This window comes from Zootoca vivipara, chromosome 1, assembly GCF_965207765.1.
Source record: "Zootoca vivipara chromosome 1, rZooViv2.hap1.1, whole genome shotgun sequence".
NCBI classification, from domain to species: Eukaryota; Metazoa; Chordata; class Lepidosauria; order Squamata; family Lacertidae; genus Zootoca; species Zootoca vivipara.
Window position 1 is genome coordinate 57,260,257 of NC_142582.1, and position 25,535 is coordinate 57,285,791.

General features: G+C 44.2%; 1 protein-coding gene across 1 annotated transcript in view; it reads left to right on the top strand.

The window, feature by feature from the left end:
* LOC118076093 (solute carrier family 9 member C1-like) overlaps positions 1-25,535 on the top strand; it is a 64,759-nt gene that overhangs the window by 27,485 nt on the left and 11,739 nt on the right. Inside the window, exons 12-21 of the mRNA XM_060279533.2 lie at positions 2,087-2,227; positions 3,009-3,106; positions 4,442-4,561; positions 8,765-8,960; positions 10,033-10,221; positions 10,697-10,846; positions 11,706-11,757; positions 12,025-12,173; positions 12,640-12,765; positions 20,540-20,638. Of these exons, the coding sequence (XP_060135516.2) occupies positions 2,087-2,227; positions 3,009-3,106; positions 4,442-4,561; positions 8,765-8,960; positions 10,033-10,221; positions 10,697-10,846; positions 11,706-11,757; positions 12,025-12,173; positions 12,640-12,765; positions 20,540-20,638 (1,320 nt within the window). The remainder of the gene's footprint in view (positions 1-2,086; positions 2,228-3,008; positions 3,107-4,441; positions 4,562-8,764; positions 8,961-10,032; positions 10,222-10,696; positions 10,847-11,705; positions 11,758-12,024; positions 12,174-12,639; positions 12,766-20,539; positions 20,639-25,535) is intronic.

Here is a 25,535-nt window from a genome sequence, read left to right on the forward strand (position 1 = left end):
CAAAAATAAATAAAAATAAAACATAAAAAGACAAATATCATTTGTTACATTTTTACTTAACATTGTTGACTTCCTCAATTCCCCTCTCACTTGGTCCATTTTAGAATTCCATTTAAGCAATTTCCATCTTATATCTTAATTCAATCTAATACCTTTTATCATTATCTGTCTATTATTCTATTCTAGAAACATCAACTATATTCCACCATTAATTAATCAATTAATCCCAATCAAGAATTTATTTCCCATCCTTCAATCTTCTATTTCTCCCTTTAGCCTAAATTTTATTACCAAAGATTTCCCATAAGTTCAAATAATAATTCTTAATAACATTTAACACTTACGACTAATACAGCCCCCCTTCCCCTGGGCTCAGGGTCTCCCAAATGTTTCAGCGAGTTCCATAAGTCATTCCAGTTTTGGACCATTCAAATCCATCAATAAAAATTACATCTATTAATACCCCTCATCCCACTCCCACTCTGTCCCATCCTACCCACCATTCTTCCTTAATCCTCCCCTGCTGCCTCCCCAATTCTTTAAATATTGTAGCACAAAACCATCCAGTTATATTTCCACTTTCCAGCCCTATCTCAGTTTCCCCCCTCTAAATTCTGGCCCCAGTATGGATCCTGCCCTCCCTCTCTCACTGGGAGGACATTGTTCCATACTGGTTCTTCTGTGAGGACCCCTTGAATCAAACAGGTGTCCTGATCCCCCCCCCTCTCACTGGGGGAACAATAATCCATGCATCTTCCTCTTCTTTAAATTCAGTTGCATTGTCCATGACTGATAATTGTTCATTTTGCTTCTCTTCATTCTCTGTTGGGAATTAATCCTTTTTCACTTCCCTTATAATTGTGAATTCTCTCACTCATTTCACGTATCAGTATATTATTTTGCTTCAAATCATTTTTATGATCCAAAAGCTGTTCCAAAAGTTCTTTCTGAAAGTCCAAGGACTCAGATGACTCAGATGATGTAATGACTACAGACATCCTGGTCGTCTCAGATTTCATGGGGAAAGAGCAGATTACCAAGCAGGAGACAGTGCAATTCGTATTTCAAAACCAATTTTATGTCCGATCTGGTTATTAATCTCATTTTTAATTTTTCTTCATGTCTTAAAAAATCATGTGTCCATTCATAAAAAGAGCATATGTCAAACTTCTTGTCCACAGCCTTATATTTTGCGCTCTCTTCAAAATTAACAGTTCTCAGCCTCAAAGAGGTAAACAAATTCCTTCTTATTGTGATGTCACAATAGCGGCTCGCTAATCCATCCAGGGACCCGAATCCAGTTTCTAGGGGTTTCCCCCCCCCCGTCCAAATTAAAAAGTTCTTACAGGGATTTTAATAAATTTAGCCCTTCTCCCCTTTACACTGCCTCAGGGGGAGGGTTTAAAGTCCGCTCTTTGATAATTAATAAGTTCCTTTCACTTGTTCCGGCAATAGGCAAGTTAACTGCATCTCAGATCTCTCAATAGGGGGAGACCGGCTTCCTTTTTAAATCTCCTCCCGTGCTTCCTTTTTAAATCTCCTCCCGTGACCAGATTTTTTTTCTAATTTCAATTATTATTCACAGTCTTTAAGGTTCCAATTAAAAAAAAATTATTATTTTTTGAAGTACCGATCGCTGTTGCCTGGCAGGGTCGCAGCTTCGTGCCTCTGGGGTAGCTTTGTTCCGCTGTGCCACGTTAGCTCCAGACCCCCTGCTCTGTCGTCACCCAAAAAATAGGCAGACCGAGGGAGGGGGTAGCTCGCTTCTGGCGTCTGCCGGATACACGTCCCCAAAACACTCAATTTGGGGTTTCTTCTGGGGGGCCGCTGCGCTGGAGCAGTCCCCCCTTTCCTTGAAGGCACTGCGTTCTCCTCAGCTGAGGAAAACAGTGCCCACCATTGCTGCACGATTGGCCGGAAGACTTTGTAAATTGTTGACTCTACAGTAGAGTATAAAAGTGCTCAACTTCCATTGGATTGTACCCAAAATGTTTAGAGTCTTAAAATTGATTTAATATTATCCTTGGTTTAATATTGAGATTTCAATCAATGTATATTCTGTTTTTCTTATCCCCCACTTGTGCAGTTAGATTCAGAAGAAATGGATCAACTGATCAAATCAATTAGATGTCCAGAATGTAATGCCAATGTTACATTTGAAGGAAGTGCTCAACAAATTACTGACATAATGGAAGAAGCCAGATTACGTCTTTTAACTGCACAAATAGTTCGTACTTTTATTGGCCTTTTATTGATGTAATTTCAGGATTATAATTACTTAACAATATAATTGAGCATTTTATGGTGGTTCAGAATGAAAAGTCCCAATTCTATAGAACGTTTGAATCTTAAGATCTATGTTTTACTGTGAATTCAAAATACATTGTCTCTAGTGTGGTCCATAGCTATGAAAAATACAATATTAAGTGTCCACATAATTAAGGTAGAGAAATCCTTCTCTTTATCTGTCTTAACTACCTCTTTATTCCTAGGAAATAGAAAATTGAGATTAGCTTCCTTCAAAAATATTAGTGCATGAACAGACTGGAATAGGAAGAGGTGCTTCTTCAGTTATGGACTAGTCTGAGAAATGCATAAACTAAACACTCCTATCTGACAATGCATCAAGTCATGATCTGCATGTGGGAATAATGTTTTGTGCAGAATGCACAAAAAGTATACATTTCCTACAAAAAAGACACAAAACTTTTGATTGCTGAGTATGCTAAAGCTCTCCAATATTAGAAGCGCTGGGGAAGGCAGCTGTCTTAAAACAAACAAACAATCAAACAGAAAGACCACAGGTTGCATGTGGGGAAAATGTGAAGCACTACATAAAGAACTTTCATGTAACCTCAATGTTTTTTAATAGAGCTAATTAACAGTTTAATTAGCATGCATGCAGAGGCAGATAGATAGCTATGTTGTTCAGTAGGTAGATAATGCATGTTGCTGAAGAAAGCAAGTTATTTCATTCAGTATATACATTATTATTTTTCAAAATATAGGCCAGTTATCAGAAGCAGTACAACAGTGGAATGCTGAACCAAGATGCTGCCCAAACATTAATAGGTGCAGCAGAAAGCTATGTTGATATTGAAGGAAAGTAAGTGCTGTATTTTAAAGACAGAAAAAGATAAGTGTTGTATGATTTTTAATGTTATTGTTGCAAACATCCCGCCAACCACCTGAATGAAGATCACACACTACTGATGGTTCATGGAACACAGCTTGGGAACCACTGGCCTTAGAACACAAGTTCATAACCTAATAATGCGATCTTAAGTACATAGGAAAACATTTAGTGAAAATTGCCTGAGAGTCCAGTGGATGTGCTTTTCTGGTGTCTGGACTCAATAAAGAACTGGATGATGCCTTGTAAACTGAAGCTCAACTATGACAAGATGGGGGTCCGGTTGGCATTTCTATTAGAGCAGCTGAGACTGAGTCCTGTGGTAATTGCCACACATTGAACCAAGGGCAGGACTGTGGTTATGACTGCCCACTTAGCAGCACTTAGCCCACTTAGCACTCTGGCTTGCTGAGCCTGCACAGATTGATTGTTCTCTTGGGCTGTATTGGGCCTGTCTGATCATGGTGGTTTCTTGGGAGCCTGGAACATTCCTTGTGAGGGAGATTCCTTGGTGCTAACTAGGGATGACAGAGATATTTGATTGAGTTATAATTTCTGACCTGAACTTTCTGAAACACCACCATCCTTCAAAATTTACACTTCTCCAAATATGCAGTATACTTTAATCAAGTAATGTGTGCAAAAATACATATGCTATGGTTGTTGTTTAGTAGTTTAGTTGTGTCCGACTCTTCGTGACCCCATGGACCAGAGCCAGAGCACGCCAGGCACTCCTGTCTTCCACTGCCTCCCACAGTTTGGTCAAACTCATGTTCGTAGCTTCGAGAACACTGTCCATGTGTTAAGCTATGGTTAAGTTTGCATAAAAATGCATATCTGGAGGGAGGAAATAACATAAAAATGCATTGTCTTATAGCGCATTGCTTTGCAAAAGAGTGTATTTTGGGCAAAATTAATGGATTTCCCTTTTTGGTGTGAAATTGGATTAGGTCCCTCTTTTCAGGTATCCTATGCAACTGGCTGACCCTTGTGAAAACGGGATGCTGAACTAGATCAGCCATTGACCTTATCTTCGTATGGTCATTATTTTCCTGCTCCACTGATTTTGTATCTTTGTTGTTTTAAAGTGAAGTTTAGTAAGCAACCTTGATCAATTTTCCTGAAGAGCAGGCTTCTAAGGAAACATTCAGGATTGCATTGTTAATGTTTTTTTTTTATGAAGCAGCTGTCTTGATATCTGTATTCTCAAATTCACTCTGTGATAATGTAAGTCGAGATATCTTTAGGATTTTACTATTTTCTTATTGTTAGCTTCTCTTCTCAATTACCTTATCTTAAATATTTTAGGTTTATGAATATTCATGAAGTAAAGACCTATTGGGAAAGCAAAGGAGTGCTGGTAAAGTTGAAGAAATTGCTATCTGATTGGGTTTACAGCGTGGATGAGGAAACATTTAAGCCACCAAAGTTAGTGTTTACTAATGTTTGCTAAAATATGGTTGACAGAAAAGGTAGCGTGCTTACACAGTAAAATTATACAGACATACACATTCATTTGCTAAGATTAGTAATCAAAATATTGAGCATAGTTGTTGAGGTTTGCTGGGGTTTGGCCACAAGGAATCAAGTTTCCAGTTCTTTGGAGAGCTAACTCTTGTTCCAGAGGTGAGAAGTGCAGTTCCAGGCAGTTAATCAAATCCCAAAATGACAAGCAGAGTTCTGAAGGACCAAAAGCAAGTAATAGCAAGTTCCAAAATCAGCAAGTAAAATCAGAGAGCTAAGGCTTTCAAAAATCAGTGCCAAAGTCAGCTGTGTAGGGAAGGGAGGAGTTGGCTTCCCCAGAAATGATCCTGCCCAGAGAGGCCATAACTGCCAAGTTCAGCATTGAAAAATAAGGGATCACAGACTCACCCAGCGGTGCGGCACCGGAAGTCGTTTCTATGCATGTCTGGACATGCACAGAAGCGACTTCCGGTGCCGGCTCTGCCCATGTCTGGGCACCGAAAGAACCCAGCGCCGGTCCTTTTCTCTCCCTATCTAATGCGGAGGGCGGAGGGGTTGGCCTGCAACCCAAGCACGTACAAGTTTGCACCTCTCTTCAGAAGGCACCCCCCTCCTAGGAATCCTGGTGTTGCTGCTTGAGACCAACAGGCCAATCCAACCCTGCGTACATTTTGTTTTGTCTTTTGGGCTAGACTTCGTTTTCCTTCTGCAAAATTTATGACCTTTTGCCGGCTCCCTCCACTGACTCAGAGCTTGTGGCAGTGAAACGTTCTGCAAAATGTCTCTCCAGAATCCCAGATGTTTTCCTAGCAAGCCGGAGAACATTGCTCAGCCATCCTTATGGCTCTGCTCCTATTGAGGAAGGCTGAGTTCAGCAAGAGATTGAGGGAGGCGGGAGACCTTGCATTTGTGCTCATTCTTGAAGGATTAGGGAGCAAGGATGGCCTGATTTGAGCCCTTGGGAACTAGTAAGCACACTTCTGAGCATGTGCAGAAAGTCATCTCTGCCTTGCCACTTTGCAAACACAAGCTGCCTCCGGGCATATTTTGTTGGAAGACAAGGTGCATGCATAGCTCAGTTGGTTACAGCGTGGTGCTGAGAATGCCAACATTGCAGGTTCGATCCCCATATGGGACAGCTTCATATTCCTGCATTGCAGGGGGTTGGACTAGATAACCCTCAGGACCCCTTCCAACTCCACAATTATTTACAGTATAAGGTTTTGAGCTCAAAGAAAAACCCCCAAAGGTGGCTTCCAACACCACCAAGCAGGCAAATTGCTCCTGGTATACCTTATCACAGCCCTATTTATTGAATAAAATCATAGAATTGTAGAGTTGGAAGGGACCACAAGGGTCATCTAGTCAAACCCCCTACAAGGCAGGAATCTTTTGCCTAACATAGGTCTCAAATCCACGATTAAGATTCTCATGCTTGACTGACAAATTAAAAAATGATTTGCTTTATACAACTCTTGATTGTAAAACACAAAAAGTCAAAACAATAACTATCAATAGCAAGAATGTTTTTTACGACTTTCAAAAGGGGATAGCTCAGTCGGTAAACTATGGGACTCTTAATCTAATGGTCATGGGTTCAGGCCCTTTTTTGCCCCAAAGATTCCTGCAATAGACTAAAAACAGTTTCCCCAACCTGGAGACCTCCAGCTGTTTTGAACTACAAATCCCATCAGCCCCAGAGTGCCTAAGAATGCCTAAGGCAGTGCCTGAGAATGGGGGGCTAGAGGAGGTCTGGTGTGTGTTGAGAGGGCTGGCACCTCAATTTGCAACCTTCCCCCCACCCCTCGCCCAGTCCTTTAATTATGGGGAGTAAGGGGGTGCACAGAGCGCGGCTGTTGGGTAGGCAGAAGGTAGCAACCCCCGAGCAGCTTCCGTCCTCTGGGGGTTGCAAGGCGGGGTGGGGGCACGAGTAAGCATCCCCCCTCCCCGGCTTGACTCCTCTGCCTTCAACCATGCCATCTAAGTCCTTGCTTCCCAAGGACTCTGCAGCCCAGCATGGCAGTTGCTGGGTCCGTGCACGAACCAGCCCCAACCCGATGTGCACAAAGATGCTTGTGGCATCCTGGCCCTGCCAGCTGCTGCTGCTGTATGGGGATCCCCACCCTCCAGCGGTGAACTTCATCTCCCCACTCCCCAGCTGGATCTACAGCCTCCTCCCCCCAGCGATCGCACTGCACCCCCCTTTCCTGGCTGATGCCCAGCTGATGCCCAGATCGCGCTTGGCTGCCTGCCCGAGCATCCATGCCAGCCTTGCAGCGGTGGCGGCAGGAACAAAGACGGGTGCAGCCAGCTCCTCTTTCTTCTCCTTCCCAGGAGCCCCTCCCCCCCGCACGTACCCCCACACACAGCTTTTTTTTTTTAAAGGGGATCCACTTCCCCACGCCGCTGCCGGAGGGCGGGAAGGCCGAGAAGGAACCCCCAGGCCCGCCCAGGGAAGGCCTCCCGGCACACTTCCTGGGGGATGGGGATAGGCCGCGGAAAGCGGCGCTGCCCCAAACACGGCTCAAGCCGCTGCACTTTTAAAAGAAGAAGAAGAAGAAGGAATCCACTTAAGAGAATCCCAAAGCATTGCCCAGGCCCCGATTTTCTCAGCACAAGGCATGCAAGCTCCGCCCTCAGTCGTTCTCAGACTCCTATTAACCCTTTAGCAGCTGAGGAGCCTCCCTGGCCAGCAGGAGCTGCTGCCTTAGAAATACGGGGGAATTACGGGTTATTTTGCCATAAGAGAGAAGAGCGGGAAACAGATTTAAAAACGAGGGTTTCCCGCGAAAATCGGGAGACTTGGCAGCTGTGCAGAGAGGCACATTACTCAAAGTGAAGAGCAAGCTCTGAAGTTTGGATTTTATAAGGCAAGGGAGTGCTAAAGTCTGGTGGTGGTGCTTATATTGTAACCCTGATGGATACCTTTGGATGCACAGTTCAGGTTGCAGGAATGCAGCCGTAGTGGCACAGGAGGTTAGGCTCAGGAGATGGTGGTGTGGCTGAGTGCTGGGAGCCCTGAGTCTAGATTTATCTTGACAGTGGTTCATATCCCTGTGTGTGCAGGTGGAGATCAGTATAGAGCTCAATTGAGTCTTCTTTCCGGCTAGTGTTCTGGCCCAGTTTTGAGCCTTGGAGCTGTCAGCATTCTCCACTGACTCCCTCCTCTTTAGTCTGGTAATTCACTGATAATTGCTCCTCTCAGCAGTATTCTGTTAAATTCTTAAGAGCTATTTTAAGACCCATCTGTGTCAGGGACAGAATAGCAGCATTGTCTGCATAAAGTAGGATAGGCAGCCTTTTGTCTGCTAATTTTGGGGCATGTATATCTGCCCCTTGTAGATGTAGGGAGTTTATGTAGATATTAAACAGAAAGGAGGCCAATATACACCCTTGTTTAACTCCCTTAGTTGTTCTGATTGAATTAGAAAGTTGACCTGCTCAGTTGCACCTTACACAAAGTTGTGTATTGTTGTACAGTTTGGATATTAGCAACAGCAGACGACGGTCAATGGTTGACTTGCTGAGTTTGTCCCATAGTCGAGTTCTTAAGATGGAATCAAAGGCTGCTTTGAAATCTACGAATGCTGCGAATAGATGGTGATTATGTTGCTTCGTATATTTCTCAGCTAAGTCTTTAGTCTGGGAAAAGGGGCTGAGACTGAGGAGACATTGATGACAGTGATGGGTAGAAGATTGGATGCAGATCTCTACTTTTGGCCTTGCCAGCATCACGTTTCTTTGGAGCAAGGTCAGTGTTGGCAAGAAAGAAAAGAATACAAGTGTGTTGTACTGTTCTTCCTTTGATATCTCTGGGTACCCCCTTCTTTGGGAAGTAAGTGAGTGTCTCAAACATACAATTATGAATTATGTATAGTTCTGTTGGGAAATCCCCCATTTCCAATGGGGAGGGGTGCCCAGTTTTAGGAGATGAAGAGGAGCAGGACTCTTGCACACTTTTTCGTTCTTCTCATTTAGCTTCACAAGACTCCTTAGCATCTCTATCAACAACTAGAGATTCCTGCCTGTCTATGGGTCTTATCATTTATTTTTAAATAGTCTAATTACCCATGTATGGTATGAACAAGTAAATATAATGTAGTGGTCAGAATTTTCTAAATGGTTTGGTAACTAATCAAAGGTCAAAATTTTATTCTCCCTCCACAGAAACAAGTTTTTAAGAATGTGCCACCATATGGTATTTCTGGACGAATTTGAATATATAAGTACCATGATGACGTTTTTGAACTGTGTCCCTATCGTTCTTCACTTTATACCAAAGTATGCGGATACATTTGTTGAAGAACTAAAAACGTGCAACTACTATTATCTGGCTTTGTATATATTGGAAGCATTATTTAAGGTACTGACTATTCAAAGTATTGCAATATTTGTATTAATTGTATTTTTAATTATTGACTTACATTTTTACAATATGGAATTAGAATTTACTTGACCAACGGTGTGAAATTGAAACTCTTGTTTCTTGGAAATATTACACCCTGCTCATTCTTTTTCTTCAGTTAATGTTCTGATTCTTGCCATGACTTAAAAGAAACAACTATAGTTGTGTTGACCGAGAGTTGATCCCGCTCCTCTCTTGATCACCTCCTGCAAGATCACAGAGATGTCTGTGTATGAGGAGACCTCCATATTGACAGTCCCTTTTCCCATACACTCAAGAGTTGTGTGCAAAGCTGTCTGTGAACATTATTGCAATCAGTGGAGCTCACACCCTCCCCGTTATTTCTATTTGGTTAGGTTTATAGAATTGTGTTGTGTCTATGCTTTATGTTTGAAATCTTAGGAATAACTTTCCTCTGCTGTTGCCCCTCCAGCAATTTAGAGAAGTACATAAAGGTTAATCATAGCTTACAACTGATCGTAGACTTATTCTCCATGAATTTATTTAATCCCCTTTTAAGGTGGTCTAAGGTTGTGGCCATCTCAAAATCTTATGGCAGTGAATACCATTCATTAATGTGAAAATCTCATCAGTGCTAGGTCAGACCAGAAGTCTACCATCCTGTTTCCCACAGTGGCCAACCTTGTGAACTTCTGCAGGGCCTGAAGATACTAGGCTCTCCCATTGTTGCTTTTCACCAGTAACTGGTACTGGTATTGGTTTCCATTCACCTGGTTTGGAGAGATTTTTTTGAAGCCCTTGTAAGTTCTCTGGGAGTTTCATTACGCTGAATAATTTGGGGTATTGCAAATTTGCCCACATCACGACTTATTCCATGTCTCTTGTGAACCAGTTAAAAGCACCAGTTCCCAATACAGAACCTTTTGAGGCTCCTCTTCTTACTACTAGTCATTGTTTTTATTATGTAAGGTGCTTTGGGAGCCCTGTCAATTGAGGAATGGAATAAAAATGCTTAATACACACAATGTATTTTCCTGTTTGATGTCAATTAAATATTTGTTTTAAACAGGCTTTTGCAATGGGGAGGACCTACATCTTTTACCACTGGAACCAGTTTGATCTTATAATCATAGTAGTGGGAGTTGTGGATGTCATGATTAGTCACTTCTTTAAAAAACTCAGAACTAAGTTTCAAATGCTTAATACTATCAGGATATTTCGGTTTGTTCGTGTTTTAAGAATTCTGCGGCTCTTTAAGGTAAATTTTTTTATCTTTTTTTCAGTAATGTGTTATGCTTTGTTAGTAGAAAACTATATTTCCTTCTGTGATTCAGGAATTGGGTATTTTTTTGGGGGGGAACCTTATGTTGACAGACAGGACTTCTAGAAAAAATGACATCGTTGGGAGGGGCTTTTCCTCAATTCCTGTGAATGACTTCACTCAATTCCTAAGCTGCCTTGAGTCCATGTCAGGAAAAAAGGCAGGCTATAAATAAATATTATATAATAATTCCCAGAGGAATCCTGCTTCGCTAGAATGCAGCAGGCACTTAGCAAGAGTTGTAGCTGAGCTTTTGTGACATTGTTTAAAAGCAGCTTATTGAATTTGTGGAAGATATACTGTCGTCCTATGGTCCTGGCTGGGTAATGTTGACGAAGCTGTAATTGTCTAGTATGGCCGTTAACTGTGCAATACCTGATATATGTATATTTTAATACATTATGTATTTCAGCTTGTGATACCTAGAATTATTTATTTATTGGACAAGCAAATAAATAAACAGCTCACTTTCCGGTATGATATCGCCAAAGGATATGTTCAAGGTGAAGAAGATACAAATTGTTTAATTGGACAGATTGCTGGCCATGAGAGAGTTTATCAAGTGAGTACATGACTTCACATTTTAAGCAGAAAAGTACATCACATGTGATACCATTCCTTAGATCAGGGATGAGGAACCTGTGGAACCAGATGGACTAAAGCTTCCATCATACCTACCCATTGGCCATACTGACTGGGGTGGTGGAGTGCAACAATATCTGAAGAGCTGCAGGTTCCCATTTCCTGCTTTAAAGAGTCAATAATATATTTTGAGAAGTACTCTTCACAAGGGGATTACATGCTATTTTGTACTTGTAAAAAGTTGAGGGAACACAGAAGTAGTTGAGGCTAGTAGAATCTTTTAAAAAAAGAATGTAACAAGATCAAGATAAGAGAACTGAACCTGAACTAAACAGCTTAGTGTCCGTCAAGCAACCACATTAATTTTAAGTACCATAGGATGGTGCCCTCTGAAATAGTAGAGAGGACAACCCCAAATAATGTGGAGCTGCTCAAAACTAAAAAAATGAATCTTCCATTTAAATGCCCTTTTCCAAAGTTAAAGAAAAAATGGCTCCCTCCAATGGAACTCAGTTCATATGTAACACTTAGTAGTTAGGAAATGGGAATCATGCTACAGATTTCTCCCCTCCCCCATATCCCACTGAAATGAACCATCATAGCCTGGTAAGTATTGTAAACCATGGTTTGTATTCTAGCTGGAACCTGCTTTATAGTTTTCTTTATTTTAAGTGCTTTAAGCATTTAGGTTGTGGGCAAGAATAAGTACAGAGAGCATAAGGACATATGTACTATTAAAAATTGGTATAATTATTCATTAGTGGCTATAGATATGTAATTACCTTTAAAGGAAACTTGTTTTCTGCTTAACATAAGGTGTATTTTCTCCCTTTTTACAGGAAGTAAACAGAATATTGGAAACGAACAAACAAGAGGCTATGAAAGAGTTAGGTAGGAATTTAATGAGGTATACATACAAATTGTTCAGGGTAGTGCTTGAGAAATAATTTATACTTATTTCATTCTAATTTCCAAAACTTATAAAATTCTAAGGAAAATTTAAAGTCCTAATATATTGTATTTATTATTAAGACTGCTCCTTCTCCTCTTGAATTCAGGAAACAGGCAGTTTTTTGGAAATGAGGTTACTTACAGAATAAGTAAACAGCAAAAGGGATCATTGTGGCAAACAGTAACTAATATTTTAATTTGTTTTAGGGTTAATGCAGCGTGATTATCCAGAGATTGTCACAGGCGTGAAAACCAAACAAGCAGTCCAAACAGTGCTAAACATAGCTTCTGAAACTCTAAAGTTTATGATTTTGGGAGGAATTGTTGACAAAACTGAAGGTGGTGAACTACATAAGGTAATTTTTAAAATCCACACCTATGTATATATCTGTGCCTAACTACATCTGTATCACCATATCTTTCATTAGTAGATTAGTGAAAAACAAGTCAGGTAGAATATACTTGTACATTACAAAATACACGGTTGAGATCAAAATGAGTCAGTGCTCAGGAGGGCTCAGGACTAGCATCCTTTCCCATCAGCTACATGACAAAGAAAAAAAGACTGAGCTCTGAGCAGGGAGGAAGTACCGGTAGTAAGGATTATTTTCCCATTGTTACTTTTCTTGCCAGGGCAAGCAAAGGATGTGACCTCATGGAATGCCCTCTCTAGGAATTTACAGGGGGGAACTCCATGTGTCTTAACCCTTTGCTTACTTAGCAACACATGACATTTTATTTTTGCTGCAATTATTATTTCCCACAGTATCTCTACCTTCTGGACTATTTTCTGTAGATTGTAATATTACTCTTCTTCTTTAGATGATTCTAATTAAAAAACAACAGCTTGCAGCACTTCCATCTACAATTGCACCTCCTACTGCACAAGAACTTCTGCGTAATGTCATTTGGCTACAGAATGACAGAAAACAGGTAGAATACATTCAGGTAAGCATTGTCGTAAAACATATTTCTATGTTTAAAAGTAGTCTGTGTCTTATTTATACAAGGCCCCAAGAATGTAGAGCCTTCATTCCATGGGAGATTTAGATCCTGCTCCGCTCATTAGGAGCTACCTGGCCGACTGGCCAGCCAGCCTTGCATCTGTGCATTGAATTTGTCATCTGAATATTATCTGTGATCTCAGAATCTTATTACTCTTATTGCACAATTACTACTCCTTGATTTTGATGTGTAATATTTTTCATTTGTCCATTTGTCACTTTGTAATTGAGTAGGGATCTCTTATCTGTTGGAATCTTTTGCATTCCGTACTTATTCAGGAATTGCTCAATTTTGTCGTGTTGTTCTCTATCTTTCTTGTATAGCTGTTTATAATATTTCTGAAAGCATTTCTGTCACAGTGGCCGGAGTGGACTCCTTCAGAGTAACGACGCTACGCAGCTCTGCATTTTATTCCTTTATTGGTGCTGCGTATTTACAGTGCTCAAGTCATTGCTATTTACACGGAGCGATGTTGTCAGTCGGTTTCAGAACCTCCTAATGGCTTTTGGCGCGTCTTTCTCCAACACAAAAGCTTTGGCAGACCCATCCTCTTGCCCCTCCTCTTCCTGCGTAATTCTGGAGTTGGGGGGATGGGTCTTCCCCCCTTACTTGCCCCTTCCTGTCCCACCTGGGACCCTGGCTCCTCTACCTTGCCTGAGCCTCGGACACGACTTCCTGCTTCCCCACTGGAATCGGAACTCTCCCTGCTTTCCCCTTTGCTCGGGGACGGGCTTGAACTCAGGAGGGGAGGGACTTCGCGATATCCCCTGTCCCTCACATCCACCCCCCTCCCAAGCTCTCCTTCACCCCTCCCCAGGCCCCCCCCCATGTGTCGGTGACGACTGGAAGCCTAAAAACTCGGTGCTCTCCGAGCCCGTTGGTGTGAACACCTCCCCCCAGTCCTGCGAGCCCCCCCCTTCCGCCTGGGAGGACGGGAATCCCAAAAAGTCCGTGGCGTCAGAGCTGGTGGGGGTAAAAATGTTTTGCCAATCTGCTCCTTCCTCTGACTGGGTGGATCTTGGCGACACCCATACCTCATCCTCTGGTTCCTCAAACTCCGCTTCCCAGCGCCATGGTGAGCTGTTCTCCCGTGCCTCCTCCTCCTCCCCCTCCCTTTCCATGTGCCAGGGCTTGGGTCTGTGGGGAAAGAGGGCGTGAAATTCTTCCACCAAGAATTCCTCCTGTATCTGAGTGGCGGGAACCCATTCATTCTGGGACGGTGGAGCATCCTCCCATGCCATGAGGTACTCCAGGCCCCCCACCCCCCACCTTGAATCCAGGATGGCCGTGGCCTCATTGAGTTGCTCCCTGCTTTCCCTCTCCCCCCCTCCCTCGGGGGTTTGTTCGCCGTCTCTGAGCCTGCTGCTTTCCCTGTACGGCGACAGCAGCGATCTATGAAACACTGGATGCACCCTCATGTCCTCTGGCAGTGCCAGCCTGTATGCCACCGGGTTGACCTGTTGCGTGACCGTGAAGGGGCCCAGCCATTTGGGTGCCAGCTTTTTGCACCTCCCTCTGGTGGGAAGGCCCTCCGAGGACAACCACACCTTGTCCCCCACCCTGATGACCTCCCCTTGTCGCCTGTGGCGATCTGCCCCCTTTTTGTACGCTTCCTTGGCCCTCTCCAAGTGTTCTCTGAGCTGCTGGTGCACCGTCTCCAGTTCCTCTGCCCAATCCTCAGCCTGTGGGCCCTCCTCCTCCTCCTCCCTCTCCCTCTCTGGGAAAGATCTGAGGTCGCGCCCGTAATTGGCCTTAAAGGGCGACACCCCTGTGGAGACGTGCACTGCATTGTTGTAGGCAAATTCTGCTAGTGGCAAGCGATCCACCCAGTCCGTTTGCCGCTGGCTGACGTAGCATCTCAGGTACTGCTGCAGAATGGCGTTGACCCTCTCCGCTTGTCCGTTGGTCTGCGGGTGTCTAGCCGTCGACAAGCTGACCTCCACCTGCAGGAGGTTCATGAGCCGCCGCCAGAACCTGGAAACAAATTGGCGGCCACGATCCGAAATAACCCTTAAAGGTAATCCATGCAGTCTGAAAATGTGATCAACAAACAGTTTGGCTGTCTCTTCTGCCGAGACTGCCCTGGCACACGGTATAAAGTGACACATTTTGGACATGAGGTCCACCACCACCAACACTGCAGTCTTACCCCTGGACGAAGGCAGATCTGTGATGAAGTCCATGGACACCACTTCCCACGGCCTGTGTGGTGTGGCTAAGGGCTCCAGCAACCCTGGTGGCGCTGCTCTGACCACCTTCGCCCGCTGGCAGGTGGTACAGCCCCTTACATAGTCTCGAACATCTTCCCTCACCCCTGGCCACCAGAAGTGTCTCATGACTAGGTGAGTGGTCTTGTCCCTTCCAAAATGCCCCGCTGTAGGGTTGTCGTGCATCTGCTTGAGGACCGTACGTCGAAGCTGGGTGGTGGGTAGGTACAGCGCACCCTTGTAGAAAAGCAGCCCTCTGCGTTCTGCAAAGTCTTTTGCCTGCTCCCTCCCCCCTCTCAGTTCTCTGAAGATGCGGTTGGCAAATTCATCCGCTGCCGTCAGTGCTGTGAGTTCTGCCTCGCTCACCACTGCTGCTCCGCAGGACCATGCCGACGGGGGGAAAATGTGCCTTGGGGCTGGTGGCGCCTCCTCCTCCATGTACTCTGGCTTGCGGGAGAGGGCATCCGCCCTGACATTCTGCTCTCCTGGGATGTAGTGTATGGAGAAGTTGAAGTTCGAGAAGAACTCCGCCCACCGTATCTGCCGCTGGTTGAGCACCCTGGCAGTTCTCCAGAACTCCAGGTTCTTGTGGTCTGTGCACACCTGGATGGGGTGCTTGGCGCCCACCAGGAAGTGTCTCCAGTGCTGGAACGCCGCGTGGATCGCAAGAAGTTCCCGATCAAAAACTGTGTAGTTTCGCTCGGGCTGGGTCAACTTCCTGGAGAAGAAGGCACAGGGTCTCCACTCTCTGTTGGCGTCCAGTTGCAACAAAATGGCGCCCACAGCCTTATCAGAAGCATCTGTTTCAATGCGTAGGGGCGCGTCCTGAACCACGTGGAACAGGTTCTGGTCTGAGGCGAACACCCTCTTGAGGCTTTCGAACGCTGCTTGCGCCTCTGGTGTCCACCTGAACTTCTGCTTGCCTTTCAGGCAGTCAGTGATGGGAGCCGTAACTCGAGAGAAGTTCTTGATGAACTTCCTGTAGAAGTTGGCAAAGCCTAGTAGGCGTTGGGCATCTTTGCGCGTCCTGGGGCTGTGCCAGTCCAGGATGGTCTGCACCTTGTCCTTGTCCATTGCCAGCCCCTTGTCTGACAGCTTGTAGCCCAGGAAGTCCACCTCCTTGGTGTGAAACTTGCACTTCTCCAGCTTCACATACAGGTGGTTCTCCTTCAGGCGCTGTAACACCTCCCTGACGTCCTCCACGTGCTGCACTGGGTCGTTGGAGTAAATAAGGATGTCATCCAGAAAGACCAAGCATTTCCTGAAGAGTAGGGACCCCAGGACGTGGTGCATGAAGGCCTGGAAGCATGCTGAGCCCCCTTGCAACCCGAAGGGCATCACCAGATATTCAAAAGAGCCCAGAGGCGTGAACATCGTGGTTTTCCACTCATCGCCTTCCCGGATCCTGATCAAGTTGTACGCCCCCCTCAGGTCTAGCTTGGTGAAAATCTTGCCTCTGCGTGCCGCTGTCAGGAGATCATCCACTCTGGGCATGGGGAAAGCCACTGGCTCTGTCACCGAATTCAGCCGTCTAAAATCCACCACAAGACGGCGCTGTTGCGTGTCTTTCTTGTCCACCCAGAAGACCGGGCTGCCCCCTGCTGCCTTGCTTTCTCTGATGAACCCCCGCTTGAGGTTCTTGTCGATAAAAGCGCGCAGATCCTCCAGTTCCTGGTCTGACATGGCGTACAGCTTGGCTGGGGGTATAGTTGCCCCAGGCACCAGGTTGATCTGGCAGTCAAAAGGCCTGTGTGGGGGCAGGTGGTCGGACTCCGCTTCACTGAAGACCTCCTGCATGTCCCAGTATGGTTTGGGTATTGCCTCACCCCCTTTGACGTGCATGGTGGCCACCGTGGCTATCGGAGGCCCCTCCCCTGGTTGGTGCTGCATGCAATGTTCCAGGCAAAAGTCCGATCCAAAAGTGATGCATCTCTGATGCCAACTTATGGAGGGGTCGTGGCGCGCCAGCCAGCTCATGCCCAAAACGATTGGGGGGTCTGAGATGGTGGTGACGTTGAATGCCAGTGTCTCTGAGTGCCTTCCAACCGTCATTCTCATGGGGGGGGGTTTGATGAGTGATGGCCCCTCCCAGCAGCTCTCTGCCGTCAATGGTTGCCACGTGCAGAGGAAAATCCAGCTGCAGAAGCTGGATCTGGTGCTCTTCTGCAAAGTTTCTCGAGAAGAAGTTGGCTGAGGCACCACTGTCAATTAGGGCGAGGACCGTCAATGGATAGCCATTTGGGAGCGTGAGCGTCACTTCTAGAACCACTCCTGCTCTGGGAGGGGTGGGCTGGCTCTGCTCCTCTCTGTGCGGGTGGGTGGGCTGGGGCTGTTGTCTGCTGACTGTGCCTGGCTGCCGCCCCTTGTCTCCTGCAGCCAGGCTTTCCCGTTTCCCTGCTGTGGTGCTGCGTCAGTGGGGGAGGGCACAACCGTTCCCGCCTTTCCTTGCCACTCCCTGCGATGTGGGCAGTCTCTGACGAGATGCTGGGGGGAGTTGCAGAGAAAGCAATTCCCACCCCTTCCCTCCTTGCGTCTTGGCGCCGCTGGGGTTTGAAAAGCCCGCGCGCTCGCGCTATCAATCTGCATGGGTTCCTGGTCCTGACTGGCCCCAGGCGTGGCTTGAAAGGGTTGTTGAGGGAGTGGCTTCTCCTGCGACCGTGGGAACCAAGCCCGCTTTGCGCGCGTTGCTTGCTTGTCGCTCCATCTGGATTCCTGCCTCACCCCCACCGCCAGAGCCGCTTTGCTCAGTTGATCCATATTACTGGGCTTTGGACCTCTCGAGAGCTCATCCTTCACCTCCTCATGCAACCCCAAGTAAAACGCCGCTTGCATTGGGGCAGACTCCAGATCCCACCCCAATCTGTGCACCAGCATGGTGAATTTCGCCCAATACGCGCGAACTGTCATATTTCCTTGGCGTAAATTATGAAGTTCCTCCTTAGTCTGGTCCATATGACTATCGGACGAATACATCGTTTTCAAACCTTCTAGAAATAGTTTGACATTCTTCATGCAAGGATTCCTTGTTGCAATTAACGGTCTTAGCCACTCCCTGGCCGCCCCTGTAAGGTGCTCCACAATAAACGCTACTCTGTGCTCATCATCAGGGAACTCATCGTGGTGCAGCTCAAGAGCATACACAATCTCAGTCTCAAAGCCCTGAAACTCCTTCGGGTCTCCATTGAACTTGCTTACTAGGGTCCCGGCTCTCCTTCCTGGCAGCACTTGGACTTGGGGTGCCCCTCCCGCCTTGTTTTTCTCTGCATCCAGCTTGTTTTGGAGGTCTACCGCCACCGCCCTTAAATGCTGCTCTTTTTCCTGGAGCTCTCTCACCTGTTCCGCAAGTTGTAGCCGGTCGTCCTGGACCTTCTTAGTCTCCTCTTTAGCTGCCTTCAATTCTCCCTGCGCCTGCAGCGACAGCTGTTGCAGTTCTAGCTGGGCTTGCTCAGCGATCTGCCGCCACTTCTCCGCCTCTGACACGCTCATCCCGGCAACTCCAAAGTAGCCCAAAAATGATTAGGAGGTTGCTGTCACAGTGGCCGGAGTGGACTCCTTCAGAGTAACGACGCTACGCAGCTCTGCATTTTATTCCTTTATTGGTGCTGCGTATTTACAGTGCTCAAGTCATTGCTATTTACACGGAGCGATGTTGTCAGTCGGTTTCAGAACCTCCTAATGGCTTTTGGCGCGTCTTTCTCCAACACAAAAGCTTTGGCAGACCCATCCTCTTGCCCCTCCTCTTCCTGCGTAATTCTGGAGTTGGGGGGATGGGTCTTCCCCCCTTACTTGCCCCTTTCTGTCCCACCTGGGACCCTGGCTCCTCTACCTTGCCTGAGCCTCGGACACGACTTCCTGCTTCCCCACTGGAATCGGAACTCTCCCTGCTTTCCCCTTTGCTCGGGGACGGGCTTGAACTCAGGAGGGGAGGGACTTCGCGATATCCCCTGTCCCTCACAATTTCCTTATCTCTGACGGGTTCTCAATGTAATGCATCATTATGTGTGTCAACCAACATTTATTTCCAAAACCACCCCTATTCATTGCTTTCTACCACCTCACCTCCCATCTTCTGAAAACGGTTGCTGCTTTAACAAAAAAACAGCTTTTCTTCCTTTTCACTTCCTGTGATACTTTGGCCTTACAAAGATAGAATATCACCATATGAGATGACCACTTTTTCTATTTTTCCCATTGGAATCTCTTACCCTGACCAGTGTGCTGGGTGCTCCTGTCCCCACCCATCTCTCATGAACATGTGATTTTCTTATTTACTCCCTATGTTTGACTATGCGTTTGGAACCCTGACCTGGGATAAGGGGAGCTGTTATCGAGGGGTGGTTTTTGAATGGGTTACATGACACCCTTCTTCCATGTATCATCTTATGAAAATGACAACCTTCTGGGGATTTTTTCTTCTTTTAAAAATGGTTAGAATTTATTTATGCATATTTGTGTATACTGTCTAATTTGTCCCTGAGTTTTTCACTTATATAAATATGTCAGTATTTCTATTTAACCTTTAATCAATGTGAACATTTTATAGGCTTTGTCTTTCCATTATCTATTTGTTATTTGACATTTTAATGAATAATGTTGAATAGGATTTCAAGATGTCTAACTTTCAGAACCCAAATGTTGGTTAATTTTTCACTGCCACAAACCAGATACTGTTGTCTCTCTCAAGTGTTATGTTTCCTTTTCTCAAAACATCTTTGTTGTGGATTTGCAAACTTTTGATCAGTTTCCTATAGATTGGAAAACACAATGAATGACTACTATTAATGACATTTACAAGTTATGTATTTTGAGACACACCATAAAACTACCATGCACATTTAAACTGTCTCTCTTACATATCTCACCTTTATGTTACATAGTCAAAATACTTTTAAACCTTTTATATTAACATATAATAGATATCCAATCAGTATTCCATTCATTTATTTATTTTTTTTAAAAGTAAATTGAATGTATATTTGCTGATTCTTCAGATATTATCTGCCCATTATCTTTCTCCCATATATCTATAAAACATCTTACACTGCAGTCTTCTTATTATGAAATGTTGCTGTAAATAGTACTCCTTCGCTGTCTTCCCAAAGTAAGCTTTCAGAAATATCTTAAGATATCCTAAAATATTTATGTCCCCTCATTTTGTATGCATACTTAATAATGTACAGTGGATGCTCGGATTGCAAACGTGATCCATGCGGGAGGCACGTTCGTAACCTGCAGCATTTGCAACCCGCAGCATTTGCAACCTGCAGTGCTGTGTCTGCGTGCGTGCGGATCGCGATTCGGTGCTTCTGCGCACACGCAAAGTACAATTGAGTGCTTCTGCGCGAGCACTGAAACCCGGAAGTAACCCGTTCCAGCACTTCCGGGTTTGGCGCGGTGCGCAACCTGAAAATGTGCAACCCGAAGCATCTGTAATCCAAGGTATGACTGTATTGTGTGTCTTATACTCTGTAATACTTTCTATACCATGTTCATTTATTTGCTATTTTCAGAGAAAAGCAAAAATTCTTTATTATGATTATGGAGATATGATATTTGAGGAAGGTGAATTACCACAAGGAGTCCATTTAATTGTATCAGGAATGATAAAGGTAAATGATAGTTATAGACAAAATACCTGAGGAGGATAAATAACTGGCAAGAAAATAGGGACATCACAATGGTGGAGAAAATTATACTAAATATAATTTATAACTTTTTACTGCAAGTCTTTAGCACACTTTTCTTGACTTTAACTTTTTATAGGGATATATATGGTCATGACTGTTATTTTTTCATCTGCTTAGCCAGCTGTAACATAAATAGTACCTTTTTGTCACTATCACCCCCAACCTATAATCCTGTAAATGGATTATGTGGGAAAATCAATTGTCCACATCCAGTTTTGCCTCATGAGCGAAATTCCGCACAGGTTGAAATATTCAAGTTGCTACGTTCATTTGAGTAAGATTTTCCTTTCACCTATTGCCCAAATATAAAGCTTTATATCTTTGCTGTCACCAACAGGGAAATGGAGGAAGGGCCAGGTAAATGCTCCTGTACATTTATTTGATGCTGTGAATGTCCCTTGCCCTCCAGGTGCTCCTCAGACATTATTTCTCTTGTTGGCTATGTGCAAAAAGTCCCAATTCTTAGGAGTCCTTTTGGACTATCACAGTCCCAAATCAGAAAACTGGTGTACAGAAACATTGCTGCCGCCAGCTGTGAAGGCAGAGCATAGCCACCATGGCTCACCGTGACTACCGTCTTTCCCCTTTTTTAATACGTAGGCATAATATAAGCCATAGCAGGATTTCTAAGCAATTGCGCGATACAAGTCATACCCCGAAAATAAGACATACTGATAGACCCTTCACCCACTAGCAATAACCCCCCTCCCGCCACCCAACTCCCCCCCTTAAAAATCTCTCCCCATTTTGCTGTCGCTCCACAGACACGTATTTCCTTTAAAAGCTTGTAAAAATGCACCGAACAGCCATAGCTGCTGGCTGCCGAAGCCTCGTGATTTCCCTTCCCCGTTTCTGAGAGCATTTTTTTAAATAAAAGGATCCAAAAATATTTTTTTTAGCCAAGCTTCGTAAGCTCTACTTGGTGAAGGGGAGAAAAGTGGGGTGGGGAGGAGATGAAGGCACGAGGAAGAAAAGAGGGGCGATTGAAGAATGCAAAGGCTGTTTTCCCTTTTAGGGAGAGACCTCTGTGCGCGCGTCTGTCTCTCTCCCCCCCCCGTGCGTCTCTCTCTCTCTCTCTCTCTCTCTCTCTCTCTCTCTCTCTCTCTCTCTCTCTCTCTCTCTCTCTCTTTCACACACACACACACACACATACACACACACACACACACACAGCCCACCTCTCGCTTCCCCCCACCTTTCCCTAAATTCCCTTCCATTCAATGCACGTTGATTTCCTCTTAACGGGAATCTCCCGTGTCTGATTGTTGTCTCCTTGCTTTTACCGAAGGCATAAAGCAGGCTTTTAAAAAGCCTGCTGCAGTTTTCTTTCTACCTTATGCTGCTTGGTTGTCTGTGGAGCTGCCCCTTTAAGGATTTGTAAGTAGTCTGGATCGCAGTCCTTGCCTTGGGGACTTTTATTTATTTATTAAGGACTTTTTCCTTCGCTGTTTGCGAGCTGCTAAACGGAGCAGCTAAACGCTGCTCTACACAAAAGTTAAACTGCCGGTCCTAACAACACGTGCTTCCTCACCTCGCTGGCTCAATTGCTTCTCAATTGCTACCATTTACCAAGTCAGCAATCTTAATTGCTGCTTAGCTGGCTTCTTTGTTCTCAGCAGGTAGCTTCTTTGCTATCAGTGATACCACTACAAAGTGCTACATTGTTGGAACTTCAGACTGTTGGAACTTAAGTCTTGGGCAGCTGGCTGGTAGAGATCCTTACTTGCTTTATGTATAGGCTACTGCTAGGACTGTATCACACAGATAGATTCCATTATACTGGTTTAGATTTAAGAAGCTCCAGTGTAGCAGATTGCTATTAAGTGAGTCCCCACCTTGGAGGAGAGAGAGAGCAGCCCTTCGCAAACATCCCAGGGCCGGGGAGAGAGGGCTGCACCAGGGACGCACACACCTCCCTTCCCTCAGACTCGTAATAAAAATACCAGTAAGACATCCCACCAAAAATAAGCCACCCTGTGGTTTTTTGAGAAAAAAGTAATAAGACGGTGTCTTAAAAAGGGGGAAACACGGTAGTATCCATCAGTAGCCCTGTCCTCTATGAATTTGTCTAATTCTTTTTTAAAGCCAACCAGTTGGGTGGTTATCTCTGCTGCCTATGGGAGTGAGTTCCATAGTTTAGCTATGTACTGCATGAAAAAGTACTTTCTTTTATCTGTCCCGAGTCTTGCAACATTCAGCTTCATTGTATATCCACAAGTTCTCGTGTTAGGAAAGAGGGAGAAAAACTTTCCTCTATTCACTTTATCCCTGGTTCTAGATTCAGGTAGGTAGCCGTGTTGGTCTGACACAGTAGAAATATATTTTATTTTATTTTATTTTAAAAAAAATGTCCACTAGCACCTTAGAGACCAACTAAGTTTGCTCCTGGTATGAGCTTTCATGTGCATGCATGCGCACATGAAAACTTATACCAAGAACAAACTTAGTTGGTCTCTAAGCTGCTACTGGACCATTTTTTAAAAACGTTTTAAAATATATTTCCACTTTATCCATGCCATTCATAATTTATAAACCTCTAACTTGTCACCTCTTGCTCTCCATTTCTCTAAACTAGACAGTCATGAATGTTGCATTCTTTCTTGGCATGGCAATTTGTAGTCGCATGAAAGGCCCTTCTTTCCTCTCTTTTTCCTTTTCCACCTCCTATACTGGCAAGGACAAATTTTATTTTACGGTAATTTAAATGCAGCTGTTGTGCAAAAATGTTTCTCTGCAAAAGCGCTGTTTATAAAACAACAATACCACAAACTGGTGGAAAAAGGCAGACTCCATCATTTCCTTTGGAGTGATGGAAACAAAATGAAAGTAATGGATGTGGCAACAGATGGCACTAAGCAAAATGTCACCATCACAGATGTAAAAAAAGCCCATTCATACAATGTGGTTCAATACATCCACAGTTGAATAATGCAATTTTATTTTGGATTTTATTCCCGTACCAGGTTATCTGCAGATTGGGAAAATCCAAATTTAGCAGGGGGGAAACGTGGACAGATACTTGGATGAGATGGTTGGCTTTTGGCCATTGCAAAAAATAAAATAAATAAAAACACAAACAGCTTCAAATCTAAACTCCGATGTAGATGAACCCATTAACTGGCGACAGTGATCCATGCTTTTATCACCTACCTGAATTATTTAAAATTCATTTACGTTTTTGTTTCTTTGAGGAAACCATTTCCCCCCATACGTTATGTGCCTTCTCATGCACTTCATTGAACATCAAATCCTGCTCTGGGTCCCTCTGCTAACTGAAGTTTGGCGACTGGACACAATGAACAAGGTCTTTTCCGTTGTCCTGATGCTCTGCAATGAGCTCTGAGCAGCCATAGGATTGCATCCTTATTTCCAGTATAGAGGTGTCCTTACAACAGCTGTATGAATTTAGAGACGAGCCCAATAGCATTTTTGCCTGATCACCCCTTTTTCTCCAGTTTTTGCCCCAATTCTCATGGTATGTCTTATATTGCTGCCCATCCCAGCCCCTACAAGCTTCACAGATGCCTCTGGCCTCTTCTGAGCTTGAACAGATACTTCATGTTGTAATTCAACCTTTTACCTAGTGGCCTTCTCAGCTGTCCCTTCCTGTTGCTCCTGTTAAAAAAATCAGTCATATAGGAATAGAAATAGCTTTGAATAAGATTTTTAAAAACTTTAAATCCCCAGAATACTGAAGCTGCATTAAAATCTATGTTCAGATTGGGAAAGAGTGTAGAGTTAATATTTTTCCAATTCCAAACTTCATGTATTTTTGGAAACATCCAGTGATGTCTGCCTGCTTGCACAATGGCACTTCCCAGTTTCTCTACTTGCCCTCCCCACTCCTGGTCATCCCAAAAATCTGTACCAGAGTGTCCCACAGTTCTCTGAAGCAGATTTTGGGAGCACACAGGGAAAGTGAGAAGAGAGTGGGTCCTTGGCATGAGTGACTGTCCACTTGCACGACGTTGGATCTCACTCTTAGTGAATATAATTTTTCAAAAAAATCAAAAACTATTTTGGCATATAAACAGCAGAAGAGTCAATATGGAGCTTAATATCCTGTTATATTTCAAAGTATCTTTTATTGTGGCTAAACAATGATCAGAATAGTTCCCTCGTCTTTGTATGCTAATTTAACTATACCACAGTGATCAACATATGTTTATTGCATGAAATGGTGAAACACGTGTGCACACACAACTTATATTAAATCTTCACAGGATTTTCTTTTTCGCTTTCCTCTCCTCCTAATTGTCATAATGTCTTGGCTTAAGTAATGATAGCAATTTTGTCTCCCCCTCATATACAGCTTTCAGATAAAAAGGACAAAATACCTTAGTTCACCTCAGCGGGGGGGGGGGGGTGGTAGTAAAATAACAGTAAATTACTTTTAGACTTTCATCACCTAATTTTTTGCTTTGCCTGGAGAAGTCTTTTTCCTCCTCAGCTTTTCTGAATTTATAATAATAAAGAAGGTTATGATTAATTTGTGGATAAAGTAACCTTTCTACAAATGTACCCTACTCAATAAATGAACAAGCTGCTTACATTAATTAAAGTAATGTCATCCTGTGCCCAAATTGCTTGTGCTAATAAGGCAAATTGGCAACAGCAAGCATTAAGCGTGATTAGTCATATGTATCTAATGTCATCACCAGTGCCTATAATTGTCTGCATAGAGAGAATTTCACATCTGTTTTAAATCATTTGTATGGTCTCTGAAAATGATGTTCATTCCTGTATTACATGAAATACATTCTTCAGATCTTGTGTTGCATCATAATGGTTCATAATTTAAAACACGAATTACTAGATA